Source organism: Xiphophorus couchianus, chromosome 8 (assembly GCF_001444195.1).
Source record: "Xiphophorus couchianus chromosome 8, X_couchianus-1.0, whole genome shotgun sequence".
NCBI lineage: Eukaryota > Metazoa > Chordata > Actinopteri > Cyprinodontiformes > Poeciliidae > Xiphophorus > Xiphophorus couchianus.
Window position 1 is genome coordinate 19707251 of NC_040235.1, and position 27401 is coordinate 19734651.

Consider the following 27401-nt stretch of genomic DNA (forward strand, 5'->3'; position numbering starts at 1 on the left):
TAACTTGGGATTCCGTGAATTAGGAGCTGCTCGTGATCGGGGGAATTGTGAAATAGCCTTGAGGAATCAGCAGCTCCCGCTAGGAGCCAAGAGTTTCCCCTGGTCACTCCTTCTCTGCATGGGGCAGTCTGAGGAAGGTTTAAAAGCAGGTTCAAGCCCCAATGCTCCTCCCTTAGCATCACTCCTACGATCTCCCCCGTCTTTCTTATTCACAAACCAGATACATACACACAAAATAGTCAACAGTTTAAGAAAGACTGGACATGTCGAGCTTGGCTGACTTCTAATCAAAAAAAAAGGAAACCAGTGCAAGATAAGCTTCTGCAGAGAACCTCCAGGTCTGACTCTGAAATGATTTTGTGGACATTCTTCATTCTGCTCTCGCAGCTGTTATTAAACCTGTGCTTACATGCAGAGGCCCAGGCTTTGGGTGAGTGTTATCATTTTATTTTGTGTTTCATTGGTATTGTCAATAACAGCTTAAATAGCTGGAGTAAATGCTTCCTTTGTAAAGCTTGTTTTTAAACATGCTTAGTCTGAATTTCAACCCACAGAAACAAATAAAATACAAGCATCCTTTTTATTTGGAAGTTTTTAAATTCACTGTTATTGTGCAATTTTCCTTAATATGTCAGAGAAGATTTAATGGCTCCACCACTCACTGCTTCACCACACATTTGTTAGATTTAATGGGATAATGGTGAAGCAGACACTGTGAAAGCGAATATCATTTGCAGCCCCTGAGAACATAAAGGCTCAGACGTTCTGAGTGACACTCACAGAGATGTGAGAAAAATGCTAAATATTCCTGTCAAGTGTTGAGAAGATGAGGTGGTCAAATAATTCTTTGTGTTTCTGACAGGAAGTGGAAAACGAATGAAGGCAGATGAAAGTTTTCAAAACCGTCCTATTGAAATCCTGCGAGCCAGAACTGTTTGATTAGTTCAGCTTTGAGGAGTTTCAGCTTTCTGGCTTGCGTTTATTTAAATGAATTCCTAGCTTGGTCAAACACGCAGGAATAATCAGGGATGATCATTTTCTGAACTCCACACTCTCCACTCTCTCTTTGTCTGACACGCACTCAAAATCCAACATGCGTACATCACCAAAGTCCCACACCAAAACAGAGCTGCTGACCATGAAATGTTTGCATTTCTTAGCTTTGTACTGATCACACCAGGTGATTGATGGCTCACCTTTCAAGCACTCATTAATCCCCCACAATTCCATGGTGCCTGGCGTTACATATACAACCGGTCCAAATTAATCAGCTGTCATTTCCCTTGCAAATTGCAGCTTGCTTGACTGGAATTCACTGAGTGGTACCAATTTGAAACTATTACTCCAGTTTGAATTTAATAGGAATGATCGGTGCAATGGCTTTGCTGATTGCTGAAGTTGGTGAGTTTTGAAATTCCTCAGGAGGTACAAAGAATCTCTGATGAAAAATAAATAAATGATGTAATGAGAAGGGAGAAGGAGTCCTTCTTGCAGTGAAAGTATTTCCTTTGTTTAGTTAGGTAGCATGATTAAAAAATATGGTTTTAGGATTGAATAGTAATCTGGGCCTAAGCTGTTGTTTGAATGATTTGATATTGTTAAACAGTTTGATTGAGAAGAAAGGATTTAAGGCTAGCCAGATATAGCAACTAACCAGTAACTTTAGCTAACCAGCAGCAAAAAAACGCTGTCTTTTAAAATAAGATGAGCAAATGAACGAAAATCTTCTAAATATTGTTGACATACAACCATTACAGACAAAAAAAAATCTGTGACTAACTCACCACTTGTTGTTCCTGCTGACTTCCTGCTGACTTACAAGCTAGCATTGTCACTTTAACACAGCTAGCTAGATGCTACAGGAAGTGAGTCTTGTACCTGGCCCTGTCAGCACTGGAACAGATATTTAAAGAAACTTTGAAATAAGATTTTCTTTCCATTTGTACCACATAAAAACTGAATGCCAATAATAATTGCCAATATTGTTTTATTTTTAATTAGCTGCTTAGATTGTCCTTAGGACTCAGTAGTCTTAAGAAATCGCTACGAAATGTTAGCGAGTTCTAGCTAACATGATAAAAGCTCCTTCTGCAACAAGTTTCTACTGCCAGTTTTGTTGTGAAAAAAGAACACCAAAGATTTTATAGGAAAATGCCTAATTATCATCATATTCATCCATTAGAACATCTTTGCTGAGCTCAATAATTTAACCAGCAATAAATAAATAAATAAATTAGACTAAAACCGCTTTTCCAAAAGTGACATTGCTTTTTCAATGTTTGTTTTTAATTTTACAGGAGTGGAAACATGAAATACATAACATGAAAAGCACACATACAAAATATAAAAATAAATAATAAGTGGTAATTGGCCTCTACTTGTGTAGCACTTTTGTCTGCTTCGACGATTTCAAACGCTTTACACTTTAATCAGTCATTCACCCATTCATGCACACATTCACACACTGATTGTGTCAAGTTGCATTGTAGATATAGTAGATAAGCGATGCTAATGAATTAAAATCATTTAAAAAAAATATGCTGCAACATGTGAGAGTATTACCCACTAATATCCATAAAAGTACTTTTACCCTGACTTCACATTTTGCTTTCAAGCCTTGAGTTTTATATCAGTTCATTTTCATTAGCCAGCATAGTAATTGCCTAATGAGATGTCAGACAGTTTATGTAAAGTGTATTCCAATGCTGATGATTTATTTCTTCCATTACACATACAGTTTGACATCATTTAAAAACAAAACAGTGAAATTATTTTTTTTACACAAAAGCTCAAATGCAGAGAATTAGGTAAGCAGTAAACCAAAGTATGTTTTTACCATTTGCTTCCTTAATAGTAAACTAACCGTATCTGATTTATAAGGGTAGGACATATCTCTGGATTGCTTTGTAGCTTTGAACTGATCTTGTTTTATGGAGCTTGAAATTTGAGGTTAATCAGGAGGGTGAAATGAGGTACTTTCTCTGGGTATCTTGTGAACGATACCATTGACCCTTAAACGCCTTCAGTGTGGAAGACTCATGAATAACATATCTTTGAATGAGGTGTATATGTTTATAGTGTAGAGATACTCTAAGGGCCTAGATGTTTCTTTGTTATTTTGTTTTGTGAGCTTCATCTGGTTTGATCATAAACACAGCTGCTGCACTTTTTTTCATACAAAAAGTAGCATAGTTAAAAGAAAAATCATACATTTAGCAACTCGGTCCCATTTGATCGCTTACATGTCTGTCCCGTGAATTAGAAATATATGTTTCAAAGTAAAATAAAGGAGAAATTTCATCTGAGGGAGTCTTGCAAAAAAAATTGGCTAGACTTTGAAATCATTTGGGAGTAATTTTGCCCCGTCTCTACGGATGCCCTTGCTGACTGCTTTATGGTACTTGTGCATTCACAGTGTTTGCAGATGGTGGACTAAAGAATCAATGCCAATCCTTCTGTGGTCGTAACAACTCCCAAGTTACTTCATTAAAGGGAAATTCTAACCATGAAAATTAGTGGGGGTGGCGGTTTGTAATATTTTGTTCCTCTTCTGCATTTGCCTTCCAAATTCTGCCATGCTTCTGACCATACATGTACTCAAAGAAACATTCCAGATCTCAGTCACTTTTATTAAAACTAAGGTTTGAGTCCACAACTTTGATTTACTTCAAGCCCTATTTTTATGTGGTTCTTCTGATCCTGCCAAGTTTGCACAGAAATCTCCAAGAACAACAAACACTCGGTCATCATCAACCCATTCTTGTCGACTCAAAGTGTGTTTACACTCGAGTGTGGTTGCAGGTAGCAAAATATTCATTCCTCATCATTCACTGCTTGTGTGCTTCATTTCTCTTTCCCTGTCAGCAGTCTACAATCTGCTCACCTCGCCTGACTGCTTGCCAGACCTGCTGCAGGGAGGTTTGGCAGAACAAGGGGTGAACGAGGCTTTCATCTTAACCACCTTCAAGCTGCAGCCCAAGACTGGAACCACACTGTTTGGCCTGTTCAACCCAAGGGACAACAGCAAGTATTTTGAGTTCACCGTAATGGGGAAGCTCAACCGGGGTAAGTGGACAAGAAACAGGAGCTGGTACTGCAAAGCTTTGCCGATCAATATTTTTGTATAAATATTTACATTTTTTAGGAATTCTTCACCATCAGCAATTCTCAATATTTTTATCTTTTGACCCGCATTTTTTAACAGTGCAACTCTCAGTTGAATGCTATTTGACAACTGTTCAAATACAACATGGAGTAAATGCAAGACAAAAACAATCAACAGTCAATATTGTGTTCACAGAAAAGAAATTGTGTTACTTTGTTTGGTATGTGAAGAGATTCTCAAGACGCTACACTTTTTATATTTACATCTAAAAGACATTAACCTTCTGTCAAAATAACTTTAATTTTAACCTGCACTTGGCAAAAGGAGCATATTTTGATCATTTTTTAGCATAAATAAAGTGGAAGAATATAGGAAACATTAACAACCTAACATAATTTACATGTTGGCATGTAACTGTGATATTGTGAAAGTAAATGCTCTTATATTTTCCCTCTTTTTCCTGTCTCCTACATGGCTGTAACTTCCCGAAGCTGTGTTACGTTACTTGCGGACTGACAAGAGAATGAGCTCTGTTAGCTTCAACAACCTTGTGCTGGCGGACGGCCAGCAGCACCGGCTGTTGTTCCACCTGAAGGGTCTGCAGCAGCAGGGGCCAGGCGGGGTGGAGCTACATCTGGACTGCAGGCTGGTTGAGACGGTCCGGGATCTTCCTGCCGTCTTCCAGGGTTTGCCAGCAGGGTACGGCATGGTGGAGCTAAAGACAATGCAAGCCAGGGATCAGGTAACACGTTCCTTACAATAACTCCATACTAAAGGCCCAACTTTCTGTCTCTAACATGTTCAAAGACAGACACACAAAGCATAACCTTTTGTGTTGCTCTAACAGGAGAGCTTAGACGAGCTGAAACTGGTGGTTGGGGACTCGTTTGAGAATGTTGCATCATTGCAAGACTGTCATTTTCAGCAAAGAGATTCGGTTCAAACTTTAGGTAAGAATCTATTTGGTGAGTAATTGCTCATTGAGAAGGCTAAATACGTCCCCTGACAACATCCCTAGTCATAAAAACAACATCCAGAATCCAGTTAATGAGGATATCCCCCACTATTGTTCCGGTTAAGCAACATAACATTCCCTTTCTTGTAGGGGTCAACACAAAGCAGCTGTCAAATCAAATGCTGGAGTTAACAAAGGTGATAAACGAGCTTAAAGACGTTCTCATCCAGCAGGTAACTTACTTCAAACAGTTTCTCTGAGTCTTCTCCATCTCTTCCTCTTCGGCACTGACCTTCTGACCGGACAATCTCTTTCAGGTTAAGGAAACATCTTTTCTCCGAAACACTATTTCAGAGTGTCAGGCTTGTGGTAAGAACATTTTCTTGTTTCAGTTTCATTCACCAACAACAAACATGATGGGAAACCACTGTGTTTTGATTGCGATTTCAAGGTCTGGGTGGAACAGAGGTGGTGAAACCGAGATGTGCTCCTGGTGTCTGTTTCCGCGATGATATGTGCATTGAGACAGCAAATGGCGTGGAGTGTGCACCCTGTCCTGATGGGTACACTGGAGATGGCTTCAACTGTGATGATGTTGATGAGGTGAAGTTTAACTCAATGGTTTGTTTGTCCTTCTTCCTACATATAAATCAGTTAAGTAACAATAAATGTTGGCCATATGTATCAGGAGGGACATATTATTTTAGCTGCCATAGGCACACCTGTTATTTTTTGGTTCTGATCATGTTACACACAGTAGCTTTAGATTTCTGTTAAATTCCTTAATTCTGTTAAACTAGGATTGTTACACCACTCAGCATACTATATAGTGTCTTCCTTTCATTTTGATGGTGTAGATAAAATGACATAGGAAAACAACATTTATGCATACTTTTCTAAGCATTAGACATTATAATAAAGACAGCATATATAAGCTGCCACAATGTTTTTGCACGACAGAAGTTTTTGCTGCATGAACACTGCAACTCACAACAAGTTTATGTATCTAAGGTTTACCACTGCTTTCAAATTGTCACAACTATTACTTCTGTACACATAAAGCTGAGGGTGAAACTGACTGGATGATCTACTTTTTGATCAACTGGACAGTCAGATGTCAGATCACTACAGGATACTCATAAAGTCCTGAAAATCCATATCCTGTCAGTCACAAGATCCTGAAGTATGAAAAAGAAATGAATAAAAACCAGATGGTGTTGTCACTACTTATGTGACAACACAGTGAATTCCACACCGCTGATTCCTATTCAGAAAGGAAAACCACTAACAGGGATGTCCATTAAATCAAAGCAAACACATTGGTCTTGCAGAATATTGTTGTTTTTTTAATCGCTGTTTTCTTGCATCATGAGTGATTTCCCAAACGTCTTAGAATTCATTATAACTTTTTTGGCCATATTGGGGAACTTTTAGAAGCAGGTGCAAACAGAAACTGTCAGAGGGGCCATCAATAAGAGGCATAGGGTCTGATGACACTTCAAGGGCCCAGACATGGCATAGAGGTAAAAGTGCTGGAAAGAGATAGCAGTTCGTAAATCTTCTGAACATAAGTACAAGAAGGTGTGTGTGTTTCTCTGTTTGTACTGGCCCATTTCAGAGGGCTGGCCCCTTCAGCCTCTTTTTTTCCTCCTCCCTTTCATTAGCAAAAAGGTCACCAGGTCCAGAAACTTTTAGAGAGAAGCCCTGTGAGGAACACGTACATTTCTGCTGCTTCAGCAGAGCTCATGTCCTCCTTTTCTGCAGTGCCAGTTTAACCCCTGCTTCCCTGGAGTGAAGTGCGTTAACACTGCCCCTGGCTTCCGCTGCGACGCCTGCCCGCTGGGTTACGTCGGCCTGCCAGTGGAGGGTGTGGGCATTTTGTTCGCTCAAACCAACAAACAGGTATGAGTTAAACATGAAGGAAGCAGCACAATTTAACAATCACTTTGTTTTGAGTGATACTTTTTCTTTTTTTTTAGTGAATCAAAACGAAAACCTGAAATCGATCTACTGCTTTGTGTGATGTTTTTATTTTTTATTTATTATGCTTGCAACATTTGGTTTACTTTCTGTTTTCACAAGACTGAAAGTTTCACTCTAAGCTAAAATCACTAAACATAAATTTCCAAATCTTCACTTTGTCTCCATCAAACAAACATGAAGTACATTCAAAGTTAAAACGCATCTTCACAATAAATGAATCTTGTGATTTCCCAAGAGAAATAGCTGACTAAAAGCCGGTTCTCATAAAAGCAGGTACAAATTAAAAATTAGAAAATGTCCCAAAATGTGGGGAAAAAAGCTAGGTTGATTGAAGAGGACTTTTCAGTAGGATAAAAAAAAGAGAAAACAGCATGTTGGATTCATGAGAACAAGATGAGACAAGATTTTAACAATGAAAAACAAAAGATCCTTTTTTTCTGTTTGTTATTCATTTTCTAAACAAGTGTACAATATGTAATCAGGGTAGAACGTTGTACTTTGTAATGCATTTGTATATACTCGCTAACTACTTGAACAGTAAAATACTGACTTGAAATTCTAAAACAATTTCAAGTAGCCGTCATCACTTACCCAGTGACAGCATGGGCACAGAGTTTACAATTCTTTCATCATATTTCCTGTCCTTGTTTCTTAATATGCTCTTGAATCACTGCCAGATAAACAACGTAAAAGTAGTACAAGCTTTTGTAAATGAATGCTGTGAGCCAATCCAAAGAGAAGTCTTTGCTCTATCAAGACAACGTAAGAACTATTTCTTTGTTAATTTGAAATCTCAGATTATGTTCTGCACACAGTTAAAGCCCTATTGATGGTACTCAGATTCACATATGGGACAGTTATTTAACAGACAATGTCATGCTGTCAACAACTAGGTAGCACATGCAAGGTGGCTTTCTCTAAGATGAGAAACAATGTGACATTTTAATATCACAAGGTCTCGTGCCATTAGAACTCATTACATATCTGTTTCTCAGTTTGGAAACTTTCAGAAAGGTATTACATTTACAGTCAAACATTTGATGAGTACCTTCAATTTTAATGTGACTAAAACCGAACCCAACTGGAAACCTAATAATAAAACCCAAAGTTTTATTAATTACAATATAAACCATATTTTCTGGTTGACAATCTAAGACCTAAAGTAATGTCTGCTGCATATGCATAGATGAACTGTACAAAAGATGGACAATGGTTGTTTTATAATCACACATACTGTAGTTGAGAGCTCATTTCTTGCATTTTTGCGTGCAAAAATAATTACTTTAGTCTTTCCTGCATTGAGTTAAAAACCCTTGACTTACCCACTCATACCTTGGATACACAGACTATGACATGGTGATTACACCAAAATATAAATGTTAACACCATAGATCCTGAGAATCTTGTAGTAGTTCACAAAGCCACTGAAGATGGCTGAGAAAAAAGTGAGCTGAGAGTGGTTCCTTGAGGAACCCCTTACGCAATCTTTGTTTGGTCAGATTTTAAGTTGAAAGCCAACACAGTATGAGACAATTGCCCTCTTTCAAATCTGTTTATAAAAATTTTATGATCAATTGAGTCAAATCAGTGTTAAGTCACGACTCATTTAAAACTTATTCCACAGGCCTGTAATTTCTTTTATTTTTGAGGCATTGAGGTTAAAAAATGTTTAAAAGATGATCAATCATTGTGAGAGTTTGTAGAAGATTTTGCACACAACAACAAGCAAACTTCTTGTAATTTTATGTGATACCAGTTTAAAACAATATGTCTTTATAACACAGAAAAAAATAATTTTTGTATTAGCCATGTGTCAGTTTAAGACTGAACCTCTACCTGATTAGTGCATATTATTTGCAGCTAATGTGATGGTTTCCAGTGTAAGGTCAGACTGTTATAAATCAAGTCTTGAAGGACTGCCAAGCGGCGTTGTTTTTAATTGAATTTTAAATGCAGCCATAATGTAATATACATGTGGAGTTCAAATATTTACAATATTCTACGTTTTAATTATTAACTCTGTAATTTGTTATTCACCGACTCCACATAAGGGAATGCTTTTCGCTGTCGGGGGCATTTTTAAACAGATTCATTACTGAAACAATGCATTTTGTAGAATTTGTCACAAAGCCAAACACTGTAATTCATTTTGGACTCATTTGCTCCTTTCTACCCATTTCAGGTCTGCGATGACATTGATGAATGCAAAGGACCCGACAATGGTGGCTGTACTGCAAACTCAATCTGTCACAACTCTGTGGTAAGAATACACTCCAACCAACACATGCAGATCATGCTGGGTATATTCTTCTCATTTTAATTTATATTGCTGTTCCAAGTCATCCACTGCTGCTCTGATTTCTCCCACAGGGCTCATTTTACTGTGGCAGCTGTAAGACTGGGTTCACAGGAGATCAGGTGAGGGGCTGTGAGCCAGAGCTCAGCTGTGGAAACAGCCTGACCAACCCCTGCGACATCAACGCCGAGTGCATTCGAGAAAGAGACGGCACTATTTCTTGTCAGGTAGGATTTAAGCCCACATTTCTGCACTCCGGTGTCTGACTTGGTGGCATATTTGGTGCTCTTTCTGAAAGGTGTTTGATTTGCTTTCTCAGTGTAGAATTGGGTGGGCGGGCAACGGATACCTGTGTGGGAAAGACACGGACATTGATGGATACCCGGATGAAAAACTCAAGTGCAAGGACGCAAACTGTAGAAAGGTACGCAAAGTGGATGTCTGTCAAAGGTGACATGAAGGAACTCTATCTAACTTTCTTGTCTCTGCAGGATAATTGCATCTTTGTTCCTAACTCTGGTCAAGAGGACGCTGACAGGGATGGCCAGGGAGACGCCTGTGATGACGATGCAGATGGTGACGGTATTCCCAATGAGCAGGTCAGTCAAACTCTGACTGGAAGTTCATCAGTATTTTTTTTTTTTAATTCATTAATAAAGTGTCTTGCAAAAGTGTTTTGCATTTTGTTACTTTACAATCAGAAATGTCAAAGGCATGTGCTAATCTAAAGTAGCTCTTACGTCAAATAAAACAGTAACAGGATTTATTCTTAAAGGTTAGACATTAGAATGTGGCTCAGAATGGCCAAGTCAAAGTAAAGTTCCAAATCTTTCAAGTGTGTGTTCACAGAAGTCCTCCACCCAGCACTGACTAAGACTGTGCCATTTCTCAAAGACTTAAATGTAAAGAAGATCAAAATTGATAAAGACATACATCATCTGACTTACAACACACACCACAATTTTAAAGTTGTGTTGTTTTTATAGTCCAACAGAAACTTTATATTGTTCAATTTCATAAAATCCCAACACAATAAAATCCTCGTGGCTGTAACCTGCAAAATGTGAACATTTTCAAGGGGTGGAAATTCTTTTGAGAGGCACTTTGGATCAGACGTCCATGTCTCCTGCATGTCTTAGGACAACTGCCGGTTGAAGCCCAACGTGGATCAGAGGAACAGTGATGCAGACAGCCATGGCGATGCCTGTGACAACTGTCGTATGGTGAGCAATCCCGACCAGCGGGACACTGACGGAGACGGCAAAGGAGATGCCTGCGACGATGACATGGACGGAGACGGTATGAAGAGAAATTACATCACCAACACTGACGTTTGCGTTATATAACCAACATCACTGAAGGCTCTTAAAGTTATCTGCGCTGTTTTCCATGTTTCCACATAAATGTTTTTACGTTAATTTATGAAGAGAAAAAAAGGAGACAAGCAGATGAGGTTGTCCCACATCCCTCTAAATCACGTTGTCTCAATGCATCACCGGAGACTACTGTGATAGGATTCACAAGCAAGCAGAAGCGGAAGAGGACTGAAAATGGGGGGGGGGAATAAGTCAAACCCAATCTCAGGCTGACCCAAGAGCAAAAATACGCTTTGATCATTCACTGGTATGATTACACCTCAAAAAAACCCTGCAGGACAGAAGATAGCTTGTCTTCCTCCACTGCTGTTTGAGCTGCTTGACCTTTCTAGGTTTGTGGTGCAGCTACTGCCTCCATGCGATGAATAGAAATACAATCAGGGCGCAAACTGAATGAACGCGTACAGCAAGTACAACAGTGCCCCCAAGTGGTCGATGTACAAAGAACAGGGTATGAACAGTTTAGAACATGAATTAATTTTAGTCGTCTGTCCATTTTTCTCTTTGACTCATCAATATGGCTTTCCACCTTAATAACTGCATTAGTGAAATCCGTTAAATCCATAAATTATTGCATTTTTGTGCTAAAGTTGATTTTTTTTTTTTTCTTTTAACATATTTATGACAAGAATTCATCTATCCACTGTGTGTGTTGTGTGAATAGGTGTGAGAAATTTCCTGGACAACTGCCAGCGTGTCCAGAACAGAGACCAGCTGGACAGGGATGGAGACGGCGTGGGAGATGCTTGCGACAGCTGCCCTGACATACCCAACCCAAACCAGGTTGAGCAAAGTCAGATAGACATAACCCATAGAGCAACTAATTCTTCACATATACACACACACACACACACACAAATGCCTGTAATGTCAAGGTCATCTCATAAAAGCATAGCATATGTTATAGTACAACCTTGCACTTTAATATATTTTATAAGTATTTTATGTGATAGACCATCAGAAGGTAATAGTGGAATAAAAATTATATATGATTTACAACATTTTTAGGTTAGTGCAGATAAACTGAGCGCCTGTCTCTCTGAAAATCCAGTGCAACCAATTTATTTCAGATATCACCCAGTTAGTTATGTATTCCACTAACTGGGTATAATAATCTCAGTACAAATACAATTTTTATGTGATGACCTCTACTGTAAATGCACAATACTGATGAAAATATACCCCAAAAGATTTGCAACTATCACTGCTGTCAAAGTTTTTCCACAACTTTTTCTGCAAAGGATTGGCTTAGAATGGCTGATACAAATTCATGCCACAATTTGCTAATTATTAATTGTAAAAACATTGTCAAACGTGTGAAATCATACATCATTTCCCTGCCACTTCACTGCTGCGCACCACTTCATGTTGGTCTGTCTCATTAAGTCCTGGCGAAATGCATGAAAAGGTATTTTGTGACGTGTTGAATTAAACGCCTTCCTTTTCCCTTTCAGTCTGATGTTGATAATGACCTGGTTGGAGACTCGTGCGACACAAACCAAGACAGGTAAAAACCCCCGTCACCATGTGTGCTTCTGTGAGGTTTATTATTGTTAATGCCATGTTTCTGTGTCACTTCCCCTGTAGCGATGGCGATGGTCACCAGGATACCAAGGACAATTGTCCACTAGTGATTAACAGCTCACAGCAGGACACTGACAAAGACGGGCTGGGAGACGAATGTGACGATGATGATGACAATGACGGGATCCCAGATATTCTACCGCCAGGACCAGACAACTGCAGGCTGGTGCCCAACCCCGACCAGATCGATGACAACAGTGAGTTTAAGCAGATGAGAATTATCTGCACCTCGCAGTAAAATTTGTGCAATCACTAAATTGTTCTGGAGTGCTAAGACCTGCATTTCTGTTCAAGACAAATTTAACTCAGTGTGCATATCCTCCATGAAATGTAGCTGGCTGCCATTTTTTTTTTTGTTCCTTCCTCTGTGCTCCAGTTTTACACCCACACAGATCAAGAGCTGGCAGCCTCGAGCAGATTAAGCTGCGATTTAGGGGGGAGTAAGAGCACACTTTTTGCGCCTGAAATATTTGCCAATTTCATAAGTCGCTGTGACATTAGTCTCGTTAAATGGCCTTCGAGAGAGACTGAGTGTCTGTTAAAATTAAGTGGGTCGACAATGTTTTGATGGGAAAGTTCAAAAGTGCATCGCAGACAGAAACTTTCAAGATGTTTTGCAGGGTCTGATGATGACTTTTATTTGATTCACCAGCTGACCCTAGCATTTTAGCTTTTAGTTCTTTGCTTGTTTTTTACCAGCTTTTGTCTCACCAACAAACACTTTGGGAAGTGCTGAACATTTTTAATTGTTTTGGTGTCAGAGCAACTGCATCAACAATGCTTTTCTTCTTTTTTCTATTAATGCCCGTTGAGCTTTTTCATATTTTGTCTCATTAGAGACACAAAATTCAGTGTCTTTTATTATGATTTTAAAGCAATGATGAACATGAAAAAGAGCTTAATTGTTGAGTTGAAGGAAACAAGTGATCAGAAGACACTCACAAAAAGTTAACTGTTTTGTGAAGTACTTTTTTGCAGGGCTTTGCATCCTTTGCTCAGTTAACACCAGTCAAATATGAACAAATTCCCAGAGCAAAGAAAGTAATGGCCAAACTCACCCTGTGGATGGTGAAGAAAAAGGTTGTGGTCACTTTAGCTTCATTTCCTTCCCCTCTGATGTTCATCAGATGATGGCGTTGGAGATATCTGCGAGTCCGACTTTGACCAGGACAAAGTGATTGACCGGATTGACAATTGCCCTGAGAACGCAGAGGTCACCCTGACAGACTTCAGGGCCTACCAGACAGTGGTGCTGGACCCAGAGGGAGATGCACAGATCGACCCCAACTGGGTTGTCCTCAACCAGGTTAGATTATTGCCTTCTGAGAGTCTTAATGTGGTCTAAGTTAAAGCATGATTATGGTTAGATATATTAATAAATATGTGGATATGGAAGGGAATGCATTGTAGTGAAGGATTTGCAAAATGTTGACAGCTCTATTTTTTATGTTCTTTCTTTTACACTTTTGACTTCTTTATTTGAAATTTCATAATCTTTTCTGTCTACAAAAATGGCCCCAAAACAGCTCTATCTATCAGCTCAGCTACTGAAATATAAACTAAGGATTCGGGAGTTTTGTTATGATCTGGTGATGCCAAACCTAAATTCCAAAAAGAAATACAAACAAGTGTTTACTAAAAATCTGAAGATTTTTTTTTATCACTAAGAGTAAAAATAATATTGTAATATAAACAAAAAAATGACAATCAGAAGAGCATTTAAGTTTTGGTTAAATCCAGAATTAAATCAGACACCAAACATGGTTGTGGTGCAGAGATGTTCTCTTAGTCTGACAAGTTTTGCTCGATGAGGTGGAAAAATATTGCCAAGTCAATTATGCGGGATGCTGACAGACAGAAAAATTAATGCTTAATCTGAGACCAATGGTCCTCTAACAAAATATTAGTAAAAGGGTTTGTAGACTAATGCAGGTGGGTTTTTCTACCGTTATTTTTCAATATTTTTCCCTGTGACAGTTTTGTTTGTTTTTGTCTAATTGCACATGATAAATGTCACAAAAGGCTTACAGAGTTATTGGGTGTCTATAGCCTACACTTAATATATATTTTGTATATGGTCTTATGATTCCTTATAACATTACTGTACATTAAAATGAAGCTCAACTGACCACATAAATCAAAATATATTCAGTTTCATTGCTGAGTTTTTTTAATTACATGATTTTAGATTTTTAAAAAACAACCCTTATTATTAAGACATGTAAAACTCCCAAAGTGTCTAATCATCATATGTGCCTTGTTTCTGAACAGGGAATGGAAATAGTTCAGACCATGAACAGTGACCCTGGACTTGCTGTTGGTAGGATCCACATTCCTTAGTCAATGGCAAGTCAGCTTTTCTGAACAAAATCCCATCTGAACATGCATGTTCTTGTGTCAGGATACACTGCTTTCAGTGGAGTCGACTTTGAGGGGACTTTTCACGTGAACACGGTTACCGACGACGACTATGCCGGCTTCATCTTTGGCTACCAGGACTCCTCGTCCTTCTATGTGGTGATGTGGAAGCAGACTGAGCAGACTTACTGGCAGGCAACCCCTTTCAGAGCTGTGGCCGAGCCAGGCATCCAGCTTAAGGTGAAAGCAGGAGGGATTTTCCATAGCAGCAGTAGAGCATTGCCACTGTCAGCTTGTCTAAAATGTGTTTCTGGTGCTTTTATCATTTTGGTTTTTCTGTGTTTTAGGCTGTAAAGTCCAGGTCAGGCCCTGGGGAACACTTGAGAAACTCACTGTGGCACACAGGAGACACCAACGACCAGGTCCGTCTGCTGTGGAAGGACCCGAGGAACGTTGGCTGGAAGGACAAAGTTTCCTACCGCTGGTATTTGCAGCACCGTCCACAGGTCGGATACATCAGGTATGATGAGCACTTTCTGGTTTTGTGAAAGAAGTCTTTAAAATGTTACTTCTTACTAAGTGAAACAAAAGAATACTCTGCACATGATAAAGCTCTTTTCATATCCAAGCAGGAGAAGTAATGTCATGTTGCGAGTTGTCTGAACAGAAATTTAAATGGAGTTCTCATGTTGACTTGGCAGTCAACATGAGAGAAATTTCATCAAAGAGAGTAGCGACAACGTTTCCCTTTTTCTCTTGCTCAGAGTGAGGTTTTACGAGGGAACTCAGCTGGTTGCAGATTCTGGTGTGACTATCGACACAACCATGAGAGGAGGACGACTCGGCGTGTTCTGCTTCTCACAAGAAAACATCATCTGGTCCAATCTGAAATATCGCTGCAACGGTACAAAAATACAAACACACTTCTACATTGTTGCTTTCTGTAAGTTTATGTAATAATACACCCACGGTTACTATGCAATCTGGAAATGTATAAAATTATCTCTTTAAAAAATGCATTAAAAAGGCACTTATGGGGCTTAATTTAGCTTCCAGACTTTTTTAATGTCCAAATATATTTTTTGAAATACCTAAATAGAAAATATTCAAGGTGGTATTTACATTCAATAAATATGTAGTTACATATGTACACACAGCTTAAATTCTTGTCAAGTTGATTAGATTTGTGAGTTATTGACTGAGAAGCTCCAGGTAATTAGCTATTCATCAAATAGTAAAAAGCAATTAGGCCACTGCTTTTTTTATTTCAATAATATATCACACTTAAATGTCAGATTTTATACAGTAGATAATATGAAATAGTCACACTTAGTACACAATGTCAGCTGTTGTACAAAGCTTCCTAAGGAAGCCCGGCAGATTCCAACGAGGCGTTAACTTTCAATGGTTGAACTGCATAGTTTTTTTTATTTTCTACGTGGTTTCATAACGAGCGCTGACACTTCACTCATCAGTCTCAGCATACACTTTCCTGTGAGCTGTGTCTGAGAAAGTGTTTTGTCTGATCTTGTTGCAAAAAGACTATTTTCAGCCCCCCCTCATGATCTGTGCTCTAACACTTCCCACAGACACCATCCCAGAGGATTTCCAGGAGTTCAGCGCTCAACACACCGTTGACTCAATCTAAAGTCAAGACTTTTAGATGACTCCAGATCCACAAGGAGGGGCGTCTCTGTGTGGGTGCATCTGTATGCATGTGAGCGTGGTGACTTGTGTGTGTCTGTCGTTTTTTGTGTGCGGGTGTGTGTGTGTGTTTGTATGTTTTTTAACTGTGTTACAGATACAGAAACATATATGACTACAATTTTGTGCTGTATGATTTATTGCTGTGCCCTTTTATTCAAATGTGGTCTCTCTAATCCTCTTTGTAAAGGCCTCAGTTAAGCAAAGATAAATGTTGTTTATGTTTTTAAGTATAATGAAGTTTACACTTAATGCAACAAATATCAGAAGGACAGAAACACGCTCCAGATAATACTTAAAGCTGTACTTTTTGGGTGGAAATGTAAAATAAGCAGTTGAACCACATGAGCAACCTGCATCGTTTGATTAAAAAATATGTATCAACCATTTTCAACCACAAACATCCTGTATGTTTTTCAAATATATATTTCAAATATATCTTTGTCTCCAGCGGACGGCACGTGTAAATTGTGGCTGTGCAGGAATTTCCCATATAATAAACTATTTTTTCTTTGGTCTCTCTTATCAAAATGTCAAAATTTTAACTGACACTCAGCAATCTGCGAGTTCCTCCACAAAAAAAGGGAAAAAAAGTGTCTAGGGGGAAAAGGTCAATCTCTCAATAAAATACCTTGTTTTAAGAAGATGGTGTTCACTTTTCTGCTTCTGTAAAATAAAAAACAAAATCTTGTGTGCATTTGTTGTTCCCCTGATTATTCTATGCTGCACTTTGTTCATTCTGAAATGACTGCTGTCTTCTTTGTCCTTTACTCAGACGTTCACACATCCAAATCAACGACACACAAGAAAATGTTACCTGAAATCAGCGGGAACCTGAAATGAACAAAGACTCTGTAAAACAACACATACCATTTTTTCTCAATTAATGCCATTAAAACCCATTAAAGTTTTTGTGATTAGGTTGTTAGGATTAACAAAATAGTATCTAACCAGGTTAGTTCTATTAATTTGCTGTTTTGCCTTAATGATCAGTAGAACATTTAAAGGAAAAATGCTGAAATTGTACGCCTGACACCGCCATCAGTCAAACAAACCAACAATCCAGCCACATTGGAATTATGCAATGTGGCTGGATTGTGCACATTATAACAAGTTTTGGTCAGTAGCTTCTGTATTATATACTCTAAATATTAACTACATAATGTATATGTTGAACAATTTTAGAGCTAGCAATTTAGTGAAACAACTTGTTTGGATCTTTCTTCCTCCAAAGAATAAGTTTACTCAAACCAAAGGGTATTTTATTTCTAATATTTTCAGTGTTTTCTATAACTTTTTATACTTCTTCACCATGAAACTAGGTTACTGACCAGTTAATAAAAAACTTTACTTCATAGAGCAGATCTTTATTCCCAGTAGGACTGTGGAAACAATAACCACTGCACTGCTTAGTCAGGAAATCCTTTTTATAGCTGATCATCAGCAGCATGGGGCCAGCTTTGTTCTCAGGAATCTTACAGAAAACAAGCAACAACACAGCATCTCAAATTTAGCTGAGAAAGCTGAAAGATCTGCATTTTCATCGTTAACACAGAAAAGGTAAGAAAATTGTCTAATCTGGTTTTTGACACGACACTAACAGATCTCAGATGCACGTTCTTTCTCCTGATATAAAGGTTTAGTTGCAAATAACACAAACTACTTATAGTACTGTGAAAAATATTTCCCCTCCTAAGTAGGAACAAATTTATTTTACTTAGTATTTTTTGTTTTGTTTTGTTAAAACTTGAATGTTTCAGATTACTATGAAAATGTTGTCATTAGGATTTTATTTATTGAGAGGAAAGAAGCCTTTAAAAACAGTAAGATCTGCGTGAAAAAGTAACTGAACACTTTGCAATAACACTTTTGTAGAAATGTTTTATTTCAACCCCGTTTTGGAGGGTTTTTGAGCACAAACTGCATCTCAGTCAGGATATAAGAGCCGATTTTGACTCCAAATGCTGCTTTTTTGTAATTATTTGAGTCATTCAGAAGTGGTTTAATGTCAATAAACTGATAACTAGAAATTCTCCTTACCATACCTGAACATAAATATATGCAAACACTAATAGCTTCACAGTCTCAATTTAATAGTAGAACTATCTGATATGTTGCTTGTTAGATAACAGTCTGTCAGAGCGACTTATGGTCATAGCAGTTTTATCATCTTTCAGTTTTGTTGTTCAGAGAGTTCTGTTGAAAAGCTGCTATATTTGTTGACTCTGGATGTTTTGTCACAGAACAAAAGAGTTGCACATCAAGAGGTTCACTGCTCCCTGAACAGCAACAATAATAAAAAAAATAAAAAGAAAAGAAAAGTTTTTTATGTAGAGATCCGTGGCTGAGGATGTAGCAGAGGGAAGCTTCCTCACAAAACCGCTTTGATTGTTCCTTCAAAATAAATCAAAAGATAAATTAAAAACCAAAAATAGGACAGAAGGGACTGAAGGAAATCAATGCAGCAGACGGGGGAGGGGGCACAGGTTCAGATCCCAGTTCTCTCTTTTCTGCTGGAGTTATTTCTACTTCAGGGAGCAAAAAAGGGAATCAACTTCACACAGATTCGGTTTGTGTGCACCGAGGTGTTGACTTGTCAGCAATTTGCAGGATGCATGGCACAGATTAGAGAGTTTGAAAAACTGCTGGATATCTATCTGTCAGTCTCTGTCTATCTATCTGCATGCCTTAATCTCTTCCTTTCTTTAACCATTTGCACTTCTGTTAACCCAATTACTGATTTTATTTGGATGTTTATAGAAGACTTGAGGTCCACAGCTTAAGAGATACCAGAGGGAGTCCTATTCACAGTTTACCACAAGGAGACACAGTAAACACGTGGGATACTGTGCTGAACCTTTTGATCAATTTCTTGACCAGCAGGGACAGGAAATCTGGTCAGATGGAAGTAAAGCTGTTAGAGACTTAATATTGAAGTGGAGATTCAGGAAGTCTATGACCCTAAACATAGATGAAAGCATTACGATTAAAAGCCTCAAAGGGGATTCTGCAAATTATGGACTTGAACTTACTGTAGCTCTGTATCTGTGTTATTTGTCATTTTAAAGAGAAATGCTGACAAGCACGGGACCCAACAACCAGCTTTCAGCAGAGCCTTCGGGTCGTTGCCTCAGAGCTGTCAGGTTTTTCACAGGAGACATGCGACAGTGTGGAGAGTGGGTGAAAAGTAGGTGGCATTCAGTCTGATTTTAATATTTTTTAATTCTGCTTAATATTTTAATCAAAAGAAGTTTTGACTTTCTTGTCTGACAGGGCAGGTTCTGATAATCCAGCTGCTGGACGGTATTTTACGAGGCACGGCTCAGGTCATGTTCGTCAGTAACCCTGTCAGCGGACTTCTCATTTTGACTGGCCTGTTCCTGCAGAACCCCTGGTGGGTTCTAAACTCTCTGCTGGGAACTTTTGTCTCCACTGTGTCGGCGATACTCCTCAGACAAAACAGGTCAGATGGCTTAATTTTTTCCTTTTCAACAAAAAGGGGGAAAAAAGTCCCAAAAAGATTCATGCTATTCTACAGAAAGATTGTGTTTCTCCTCTAGTTAGCTTCAGATTCAGTGAGATTTTATTTCTCATCTAACTGCTTTATACTCATGTTGGCTTCATGTTTACACCTCACCTCAGGGAAGCGATTTTTGCAGGGCTTCATGGATACAACGGGACTTTGGTTGGTATGCTGATGGCCGCGTTCTCCTCCAAGGGAAACTGGTACTGGTGGCTTCTGTTCCCAAATGTGTTCATGTCCATGTTGTGGTGAGTCAAAAAAAAAAGAAAAAGATTTTCTGCAGATTAAAAATGGAAAGTGGATAAAGTAAGAAGGAGCAACTTCGCACATTGTTTCTGCCGTTGAGATTTTTACATAAAGTTCCATCTTGAAACAACATCCTTCACACTTTTTAAAGACAAGTAGAAATGTTGTAAAAGAAAATACATTTTTATTTTAGAAGCACAATCTCACACATAAACAATTAAAACTATTGAAGAGGGGAGAAAAAAACCTTCAAAGAATATTAAATTTTAATCAAATCCAGTGTCGTCCCTTGGCAAATTAATGTAACTTTCTTTTTAAAGTTGACCATGTCTTCCGGTAACCTTTTCCAGTTTTTCCTGAGGCACAGCTTTGTAGCTCAGTTTCTTTCAGTCACATTTTAAAACAGGGAAGGAAAAAGAAATATTACATTAAAATATGGTATGTTGTCTGTTGATCTTCAAAAATCTGAATATTTTTTAAGGGAACAGCTACTCACCTAAACATTTCAGTACATAGTCTCAGCATCAGCTTGAGCTGTCATGAATAAGACTGACAAAAAAAAATGAGCTCAATGTGAGAGAACCACAGCAAAGTGAGAAAAACTTGCTGTAATCAGGTCTCCATGGCAACCATTAGATGCCATCTACATGCCGACCGCTTGATTGGGCTTGCAAGACAAAACAACGCTTTTTTAGTCATACCGTCATATCCCAATCCATCTCAAATCGGAATATTTGGGTTTTGTAAAAAAAAAAAGAAGAAAATCTTCTGCATGTTTGACACAAATTCTGACTGTGAGATCAGACTGAGGTTGAGTTTTTCAGCAACAAACATTCCAGTGGCGCGGAGGCGTGAAACCATATCTGGAAAAGATCTGAATGCTCAGTGTTAAGCATGGTGGAGGTTCTCCGATGCTGTGGGCCAGTTTTTATTCCAAACAGAAGCTTTGTAGTTCAGTTCTTTAAAATACTTTTAAAAATAAAATCTTGTTGCCAAAGATAAGTTGTTGTTTTTTTAGCTGTACCATGATCCAAAACATGTGGCAAAATCGACACAGAAATAATTCGCCATGCTTCTTCCTTCGCCACCTCACTATAAAGACCTACAACCTATGATAGACCTGTGGGGAGCCCACAAGTCTGGCAGGAATAATTTCATTAATACAAATATTTAATCGCAGTATATCCCCAATAAATTTGTGCACACAATTTTACTTCTTCAATATGAAATTATACTACTGCAAAACAATGCTAGCGTCTTTAAGCCTTTTAAAAATCTATCCACGATCCCAGTACTGACAGAGCTTGATAAACAACCATTTAATGTTTTGATCGCTTTTCATTTTTCTGCCTTTAACATGTTTATTTGTTTCTCTGTTAACAGCCCTGTAATCTCCAGTGCTTTGTCCTCCATTATGAGCAAATGGGATCTCCCAATTTTCACTTTGCCTTTCAACATCCTGACTTGCTTACACATAGCAGCAACAGGAACCACTCACCCATATTTTCCAGAGGCATGTATTAAGTCTCACTTTACACATACATTTGAATTTTCTCAGGTGGTTTGTATTATAAGAAAAAGTGAAACTATTTTTTGCACCTTCAGGTGAAAATTCAGCCCAAAGTACATCTGCACCATAGCGACTCTCTTGCAAACCTCAGTATACCACAGGTGGATGAATACCTGCACATAATCAAAATCCCTGCAGAACATTTTGACACGCCACTCAGATGCAGCGCTTTTTTTTTTTTTCGCAGCTATTCTTGTCGGTGCCAGTTGGCGTTGGCCAGGTGTTTGGCTGCGACAGTCCCTGGACGTCGTGTCTCGTCCTTCTGGCCCTGCTGCTGTGCTCGCCAGCTATCTGCATACATGCCTTGTTGGGCTCCACTGCTGGCCTGTGCACTAGTAAATAGACACTGAGTTATTTGCAGAAGGAATGGTGGAAAGCTAGATGCGTTAAAATGTGCCAAAACCTGTTTCCTCGAACACAAATATGTATTCTGCATACTTATTTGGTAAAAAAAAAAAAAAAGTAACCAAAATGTGCATACTTTACATGGACGACAAAAATGCCTCGCAAAAGTTGTCATTTCTCTTCAACTTTTTCTTGTCTTTGCATTAAAAGTGGAACATTTCCAGTTTATTTGTATTTAAGTTGAATTTTAGAGATAGACCAAAACAAAGTAGTTGCGAATGAAAAAGCATGCATGATTTTCTAAATGTGTTACACATAATCCCTTGGAAAGAGTTGTGTCCTGACCTGAGTCCCAGTGAGTCAATACCCCATAGAACCAACTATTGTTGCAATTTAAGTCTTTTTAGTGGTCTTTACCAGCTTCGTACATAAACATTAACATTTCTCCCCATTCTTCTTTGCAAAATAGCTGAAGCCTAGTCTAAGAATGGCCCTAGGAAGGCACATTTGTGAATATTAATGTTCAGTCTTGAACTGGAGTTTGATCAGGACTTTAACTGGAGAACTACAGAACATGAAATTGTTTAGCTAGAAGCTTATCCTTTGTCCCATTTTAAAGGAGTTGTTGCTTAGTAACAGATTTTTCTTCCATTGTTGCCTTGCATTTAGCTCCATCCATTTCATGCTGAGCTGAAGAAAAGCATCCCAACAGCATGATACTATGACCACAATGTTTTCCAATGGGCATGTTGTGTAAATATGGATGTGTTGTTTTTTTCCCCCATCCATGGTCTTTTGCATGTAAACCAACAAGTTCCTTTGTCTGACCAGAGCAGCTTTAAAAGGGTTAACAGTTTTACTTAAAAATGTCTCCACTTTTTAGATTTCTATTTATTAAAAATAGATAGAATCACCCAAAAGAAAATGTTGTGAGTTCTGCAAAAAGAGATTGCACTGAGTTTTCCTTCAGGAGTGCTGAGTACATTTACGTAACATGCTTTTCAAACATGCACTGTTTCATGTTAGGCTGTCACATAAAATCGCAACAAAATGCTTTGAAGCCTTTGGCTGCACCTGATATGACCACTTGTTCAAGGTTCTTTGAAATTTGGTGCAGGACTTGCATTAGCTGCACCTCTCGAAGACGTCTACGCAGGACTTTGGGGATATAACAGTGTGCTGTCCTGCATTGCTATTGGAGGGTTCTTTTATGGTTTAACATGGCAGACACACATACTGTCTCTAATATGTGGTAAGACTGAAAACCGAATTTATTACTCTTCATCAGAGGTAGAAAACCGCATAATAAAAGGTGTTTTGATGTCTTTTTCAGCACTTTTCTGTGCATACGTGACCTCAGCGACGTCAAAACTCATGTCTGTGGTAAGTTCGAAAGCTTCTTACTTTTGGAGGCTAATCATAGACAACGTGTCATGCTCTCCCACTTCTGTACCATCCCCTATCAGTTCGCGTTACCGGCCTGCACGTGGCCATTTTGCCTGTCGATTCTCATCTTCCTCCTACTTTCCTCGGAGAACCCGGCCATCTGCAGGCTGCCCCTGTCCGCTGTGTCCTACCCTGAGGAAAACCGTCACTACCTGAGACAATTAAGGATGTCAGAAAAGGCTCTGAGCAGCTGCAAGGGAGAGCAGACTCCGGACAGAATGGAGGGATGAATTCTTAGCCAGAAATGTGAAAAGCAGTTACGATGGGTCCGTAAGAGAGATGTTATTTTGCATCAGTTTGAATGTGGCTGTTGTGATGTTCATGTTTTCTGCTTATATAACCAGATCAGTTACATAAAAATGAGTGTTTTCTGGATGAAAAATGTTTTGCTCACACGCAGTACATCTTGCGATCTGCAGGTGGCGACACACAACCACAAAAAACATAAAGCCAGACCGGATAGAAAATCAGGAAGATGTAAAAATGCACCTGCACTTTTAGTTGCAAGTTGTTGTGAGTTATTTCATTAAAAACATAAAGTAGTTTCTACCATGTGTGAAATCATTTAGAGCTCCCATAGGGAGAGGGGATGTGAGCATTCTACTGCTCATCATAGCTCAGTTTTGGTGGGTGCTTGTGGAAGATTTAATATTCATCAGTCTTTCATCAATGCAGACAGTAAGCTGCGGGATATTTTCCAAATTGTTCCCCCTGCAAAACCCTTTCTCACTGAAAGCCATAATCCATCACTACATTCCAATCTGTCCTCTTGTTTTTCAATCATTTCTCTTTGCTTCTCCCTCGATTCAACCACTTTTTATGAACCGGTTGTGTCACTTATCTTTTGTTTTTCTCTTCATCCGTTATCCGTCTTCTCTTCGTCTCTCGGATGATAACAGCCAATCTCGCCCCTTTCAAACAGAGCAAGAATATTTCAGTCGTTTTGAAAAGAAGATGACAGGCTGCACACCAGGAGTTCTGTCTGGGTCGATGTTTGCCTGTGCATCTTAATATGTCTGTGCCGCCATTTGGCTGTCTGTCTGTGCATCTGGTGCACTGAAGTCTGGCCAGAGTGAAAAATCAGAGCCAGTCACACTTACAGAAATGTGTGGGAGATGCAGACCAGGGCGGTGGGGGGAGAGAAGGTGTGAGACATGACAGGGGGGGATGGAGTTGAGATTTTTTTTTATAGTACATGTTGTTTCTCTTTGTGTTGTTTTAAACTATGTTGATTCATCTGCTGCCCTTTGAAGGGCAGGGTGAGGGTTGGGAGCAGAATGATGGGGGATGAGGTTGGTGTCACATACTCTGTGCCGGTGCTGTGTGCTCACAGCAGGATGAATCATTTTTTTGTTTTTTTTCCCTGAGTCCCTTGCAGGAAGCACTCGCCAGTTCCATAAAACTTAGCAACAAGGGATGACAGCAGGCTGCAGGGATGAACTTTCCTCATCTATAAAGTCTCTCACATAATAGCAGCTACAAGATCTGATGGTTCCTCATAGAGTTTGTGTATAAAAAAAGCCATTTTAACTTTAAAGGGCAAAACAGTTTTTACGTTGTCAGGGTCACATGTAACATTGAATCTGTCTTTTTTCTTATTGGTTGATCTCTAACTGTCCAATCGGTATCAGGGTTAAAGACAGAGAGATACTTTGATTTTTGCTGTTTCAGAAACACACATAGGTTTTTGTTTGTTTGTTTGTTTTGGGGTTTTTTTTTCAACATCTACAAGGAATGATGAACATGAAACGAGTGTGGACATTTCTGCAAGACGATTCCAAAGCCAGAGCCAAGGAAGCTCTCACCTGGCCTTGCAGAAAGAAAATAAAGCAGCTTGACTGGACCAGCCAGTCTCCTGACTTGAATCCTGTTGAAAATCTCTGGAAAGAACTAAACATCAGAGTTCATTGAAGAGGCAGGAGCTTCCAGATTTAAAGATAATGTAGAAGAATGGGACAAAATGACACCTGAGCCATGCCTGCCAGTAGTTTCTCCAAACAGGAGGCATCTTCAAGAGGTCATTACCAAAGTATATAATAAATATCAGTAAACGTGTTCAATACTTCTTCCCTATGTCGTTTCACATTATCACACATAACTTAATTCCTGAACTTATTTGTTTTGGTTTCTTTCTATGTATGGATTACTTGGCTTGTTACCCACACCTGGTAAACATTTTATGCCAATAGCAACTTTAGAAATACATTTACCATGAAAAATTGTGATGTGTTCAATATTTTTTATCCGCTGTATAATTGTCACAGTTCAGGTTAAAAAGAAAAAAAAATGCTAATTTAGTCTGGAAATGTGGTCAAAACAATCTGATAGGCGTTCTTAAGTTTAGTTGACAATAAAATAAATACTACTTGATACAATTTGTCTAATAAGTTTTTTTTGGGGGGGGAGGGGTTGCTAGGTAAAAGAAGAAAATAAAGTGATTTACTGAATGATGTTTTAATTTATGCGGGGCATAAATTAAACAGATCAGATGCCATTAGAAACATTACAGCTACTGTATGTTCTCTGCAATAAGAAAGTGGAAGCTCCAACAAACAAAGGGATCAGAGACTGTCAGTGCTGCGAAAACCAAATGTGTGAGAACAGCAAACATGATGAGAACAAGATGCATGTGAGCCTTCTCGCCAACCAACAATTACAGTGTCACTCCTGCTTGATGCTTTAAATGGCGTTCATTCCTGTGAGACTGACAGGACACTTTGTGTTTCTGCGAGAAAGAGAGCGAGATTGTGTGAACGTGTTAAAAGGAAGGAAAAAAAAGACAACAAAAAAAAACAGGCCAAATGCAGCCAAACTGTTCCTGTGGGCTGGGAGAATGAATGTCGCCTGTTGTGATTCACTCCATCCTGCTCGATCTGTGAATAGTATCCAAGAGCTGCTATCTGGCGCATGACGCTCCGGGGTGATCATGTTCAAACCAAATTTGTCTGCTGCTTCCTGTAAGACGACAGGAGAATCCCCAGGAAACTCCATCTTCCATTGGAGGAAGCTTCTACAGAGGAGGAGGAAGTATTGCCATTTATGTACGCTCCCTGAGACTATGCCGCACCGATCCATGACTATGGTACAGTGTGTGTCGTAATCCTGTAGTGTGTGTAGCGTTGCCTCAAATAGAAACGGCAGACTTCAATGGAAGGAAAATGGCAATAAGGTAGATGCTGCATTTTAGCAATGTGTGACCTTCATCTGCTGGCAATTTTATATTCATAATAAAATGTTCTATTCTCTATGAATTAGTTGAATTGCAATTTTTACTTAAGCTTAAGCTACCACTATGATCACATTTTGTATAGTTTTCCCATGTGTGAATGAATGGAAGAGCAAGAATAAAATTCCTATTCATCAGACAGATTCCAAATTATGGAGGTAAATAAGACCTCTTTATTTTCTGTTACCATGAATTATGGGGTCCCTCAGGGTTCTATGTTAGGTCCGACTCTCTACAGTCGAACTAAATTGAATAGGCATGAGAGGTACAGAGGTGTCTGAAACAAGAAACCTTCTTGCTAGAGGTACAAACACTTCTGTGGGTTAGAGCTTTTTATGTCAAATGGTTCAAAAATAAAAATAAAAACAAGATGGTGAGACCCCAACAACATGTTTGTGGGCAAGTCAACACATACGCAAAATAGAATAAGATATGTAACTTCAGAATTGTTTACATTTTCATTACAACATGTAATATATAATATTCAACAAAAAAACTAATAAATCTGTGTAAAAAAAAAAAAAACTAAAATAAAGCAACTTACTTGATTCAGTTCCAGTGTTGAGTCTTCTTGGGTAGACTAAACACCTTGCATCAATTATGATCTGATAAACCTGATAAAGAAGAAATAAGGTTCAGTGATCCCAGAAGGATTTTCTTGAGATTTGATTCTTTAACTGAAGC

The 27401-nt window shown here is 38.7% G+C and overlaps 2 protein-coding genes across 2 annotated transcripts; both read left to right on the forward strand.

Annotated features, from left to right (window-relative positions):
- The first annotated feature begins 158 nt into the window (after positions 1–158).
- On the forward strand, positions 159–17058 carry thbs4b (thrombospondin 4b). Its single transcript, XM_028026243.1, has 22 exons — positions 159–430; positions 3865–4065; positions 4597–4847; positions 4953–5055; positions 5211–5293; positions 5378–5429; positions 5512–5663; positions 6825–6962; positions 9226–9303; positions 9414–9566; positions 9659–9763; positions 9831–9938; positions 10479–10638; positions 11380–11498; positions 12170–12222; positions 12303–12496; positions 13427–13605; positions 14571–14619; positions 14701–14897; positions 15005–15177; positions 15422–15561; positions 16247–17058. The coding sequence occupies exons 1-22, from the start codon at positions 352–354 to the stop codon at positions 16303–16305; spliced, it is 2826 nt and encodes a 941-aa protein (XP_027882044.1). The 5' UTR covers positions 159–351; the 3' UTR covers positions 16306–17058.
- Positions 17059–17719: 661 nt separating this feature from the next.
- Positions 17720–26681, forward strand: LOC114149090 (urea transporter 2-like). Its single transcript, XM_028024660.1, has 9 exons — positions 17720–17921; positions 19430–19548; positions 19635–19824; positions 20004–20132; positions 21514–21688; positions 21888–22035; positions 23163–23297; positions 23379–23428; positions 23512–26681. The coding sequence occupies exons 2-9, from the start codon at positions 19434–19436 to the stop codon at positions 23719–23721; spliced, it is 1152 nt and encodes a 383-aa protein (XP_027880461.1). The 5' UTR covers positions 17720–17921; positions 19430–19433; the 3' UTR covers positions 23722–26681.
- The last annotated feature ends 720 nt before the right edge of the window (positions 26682–27401 follow it).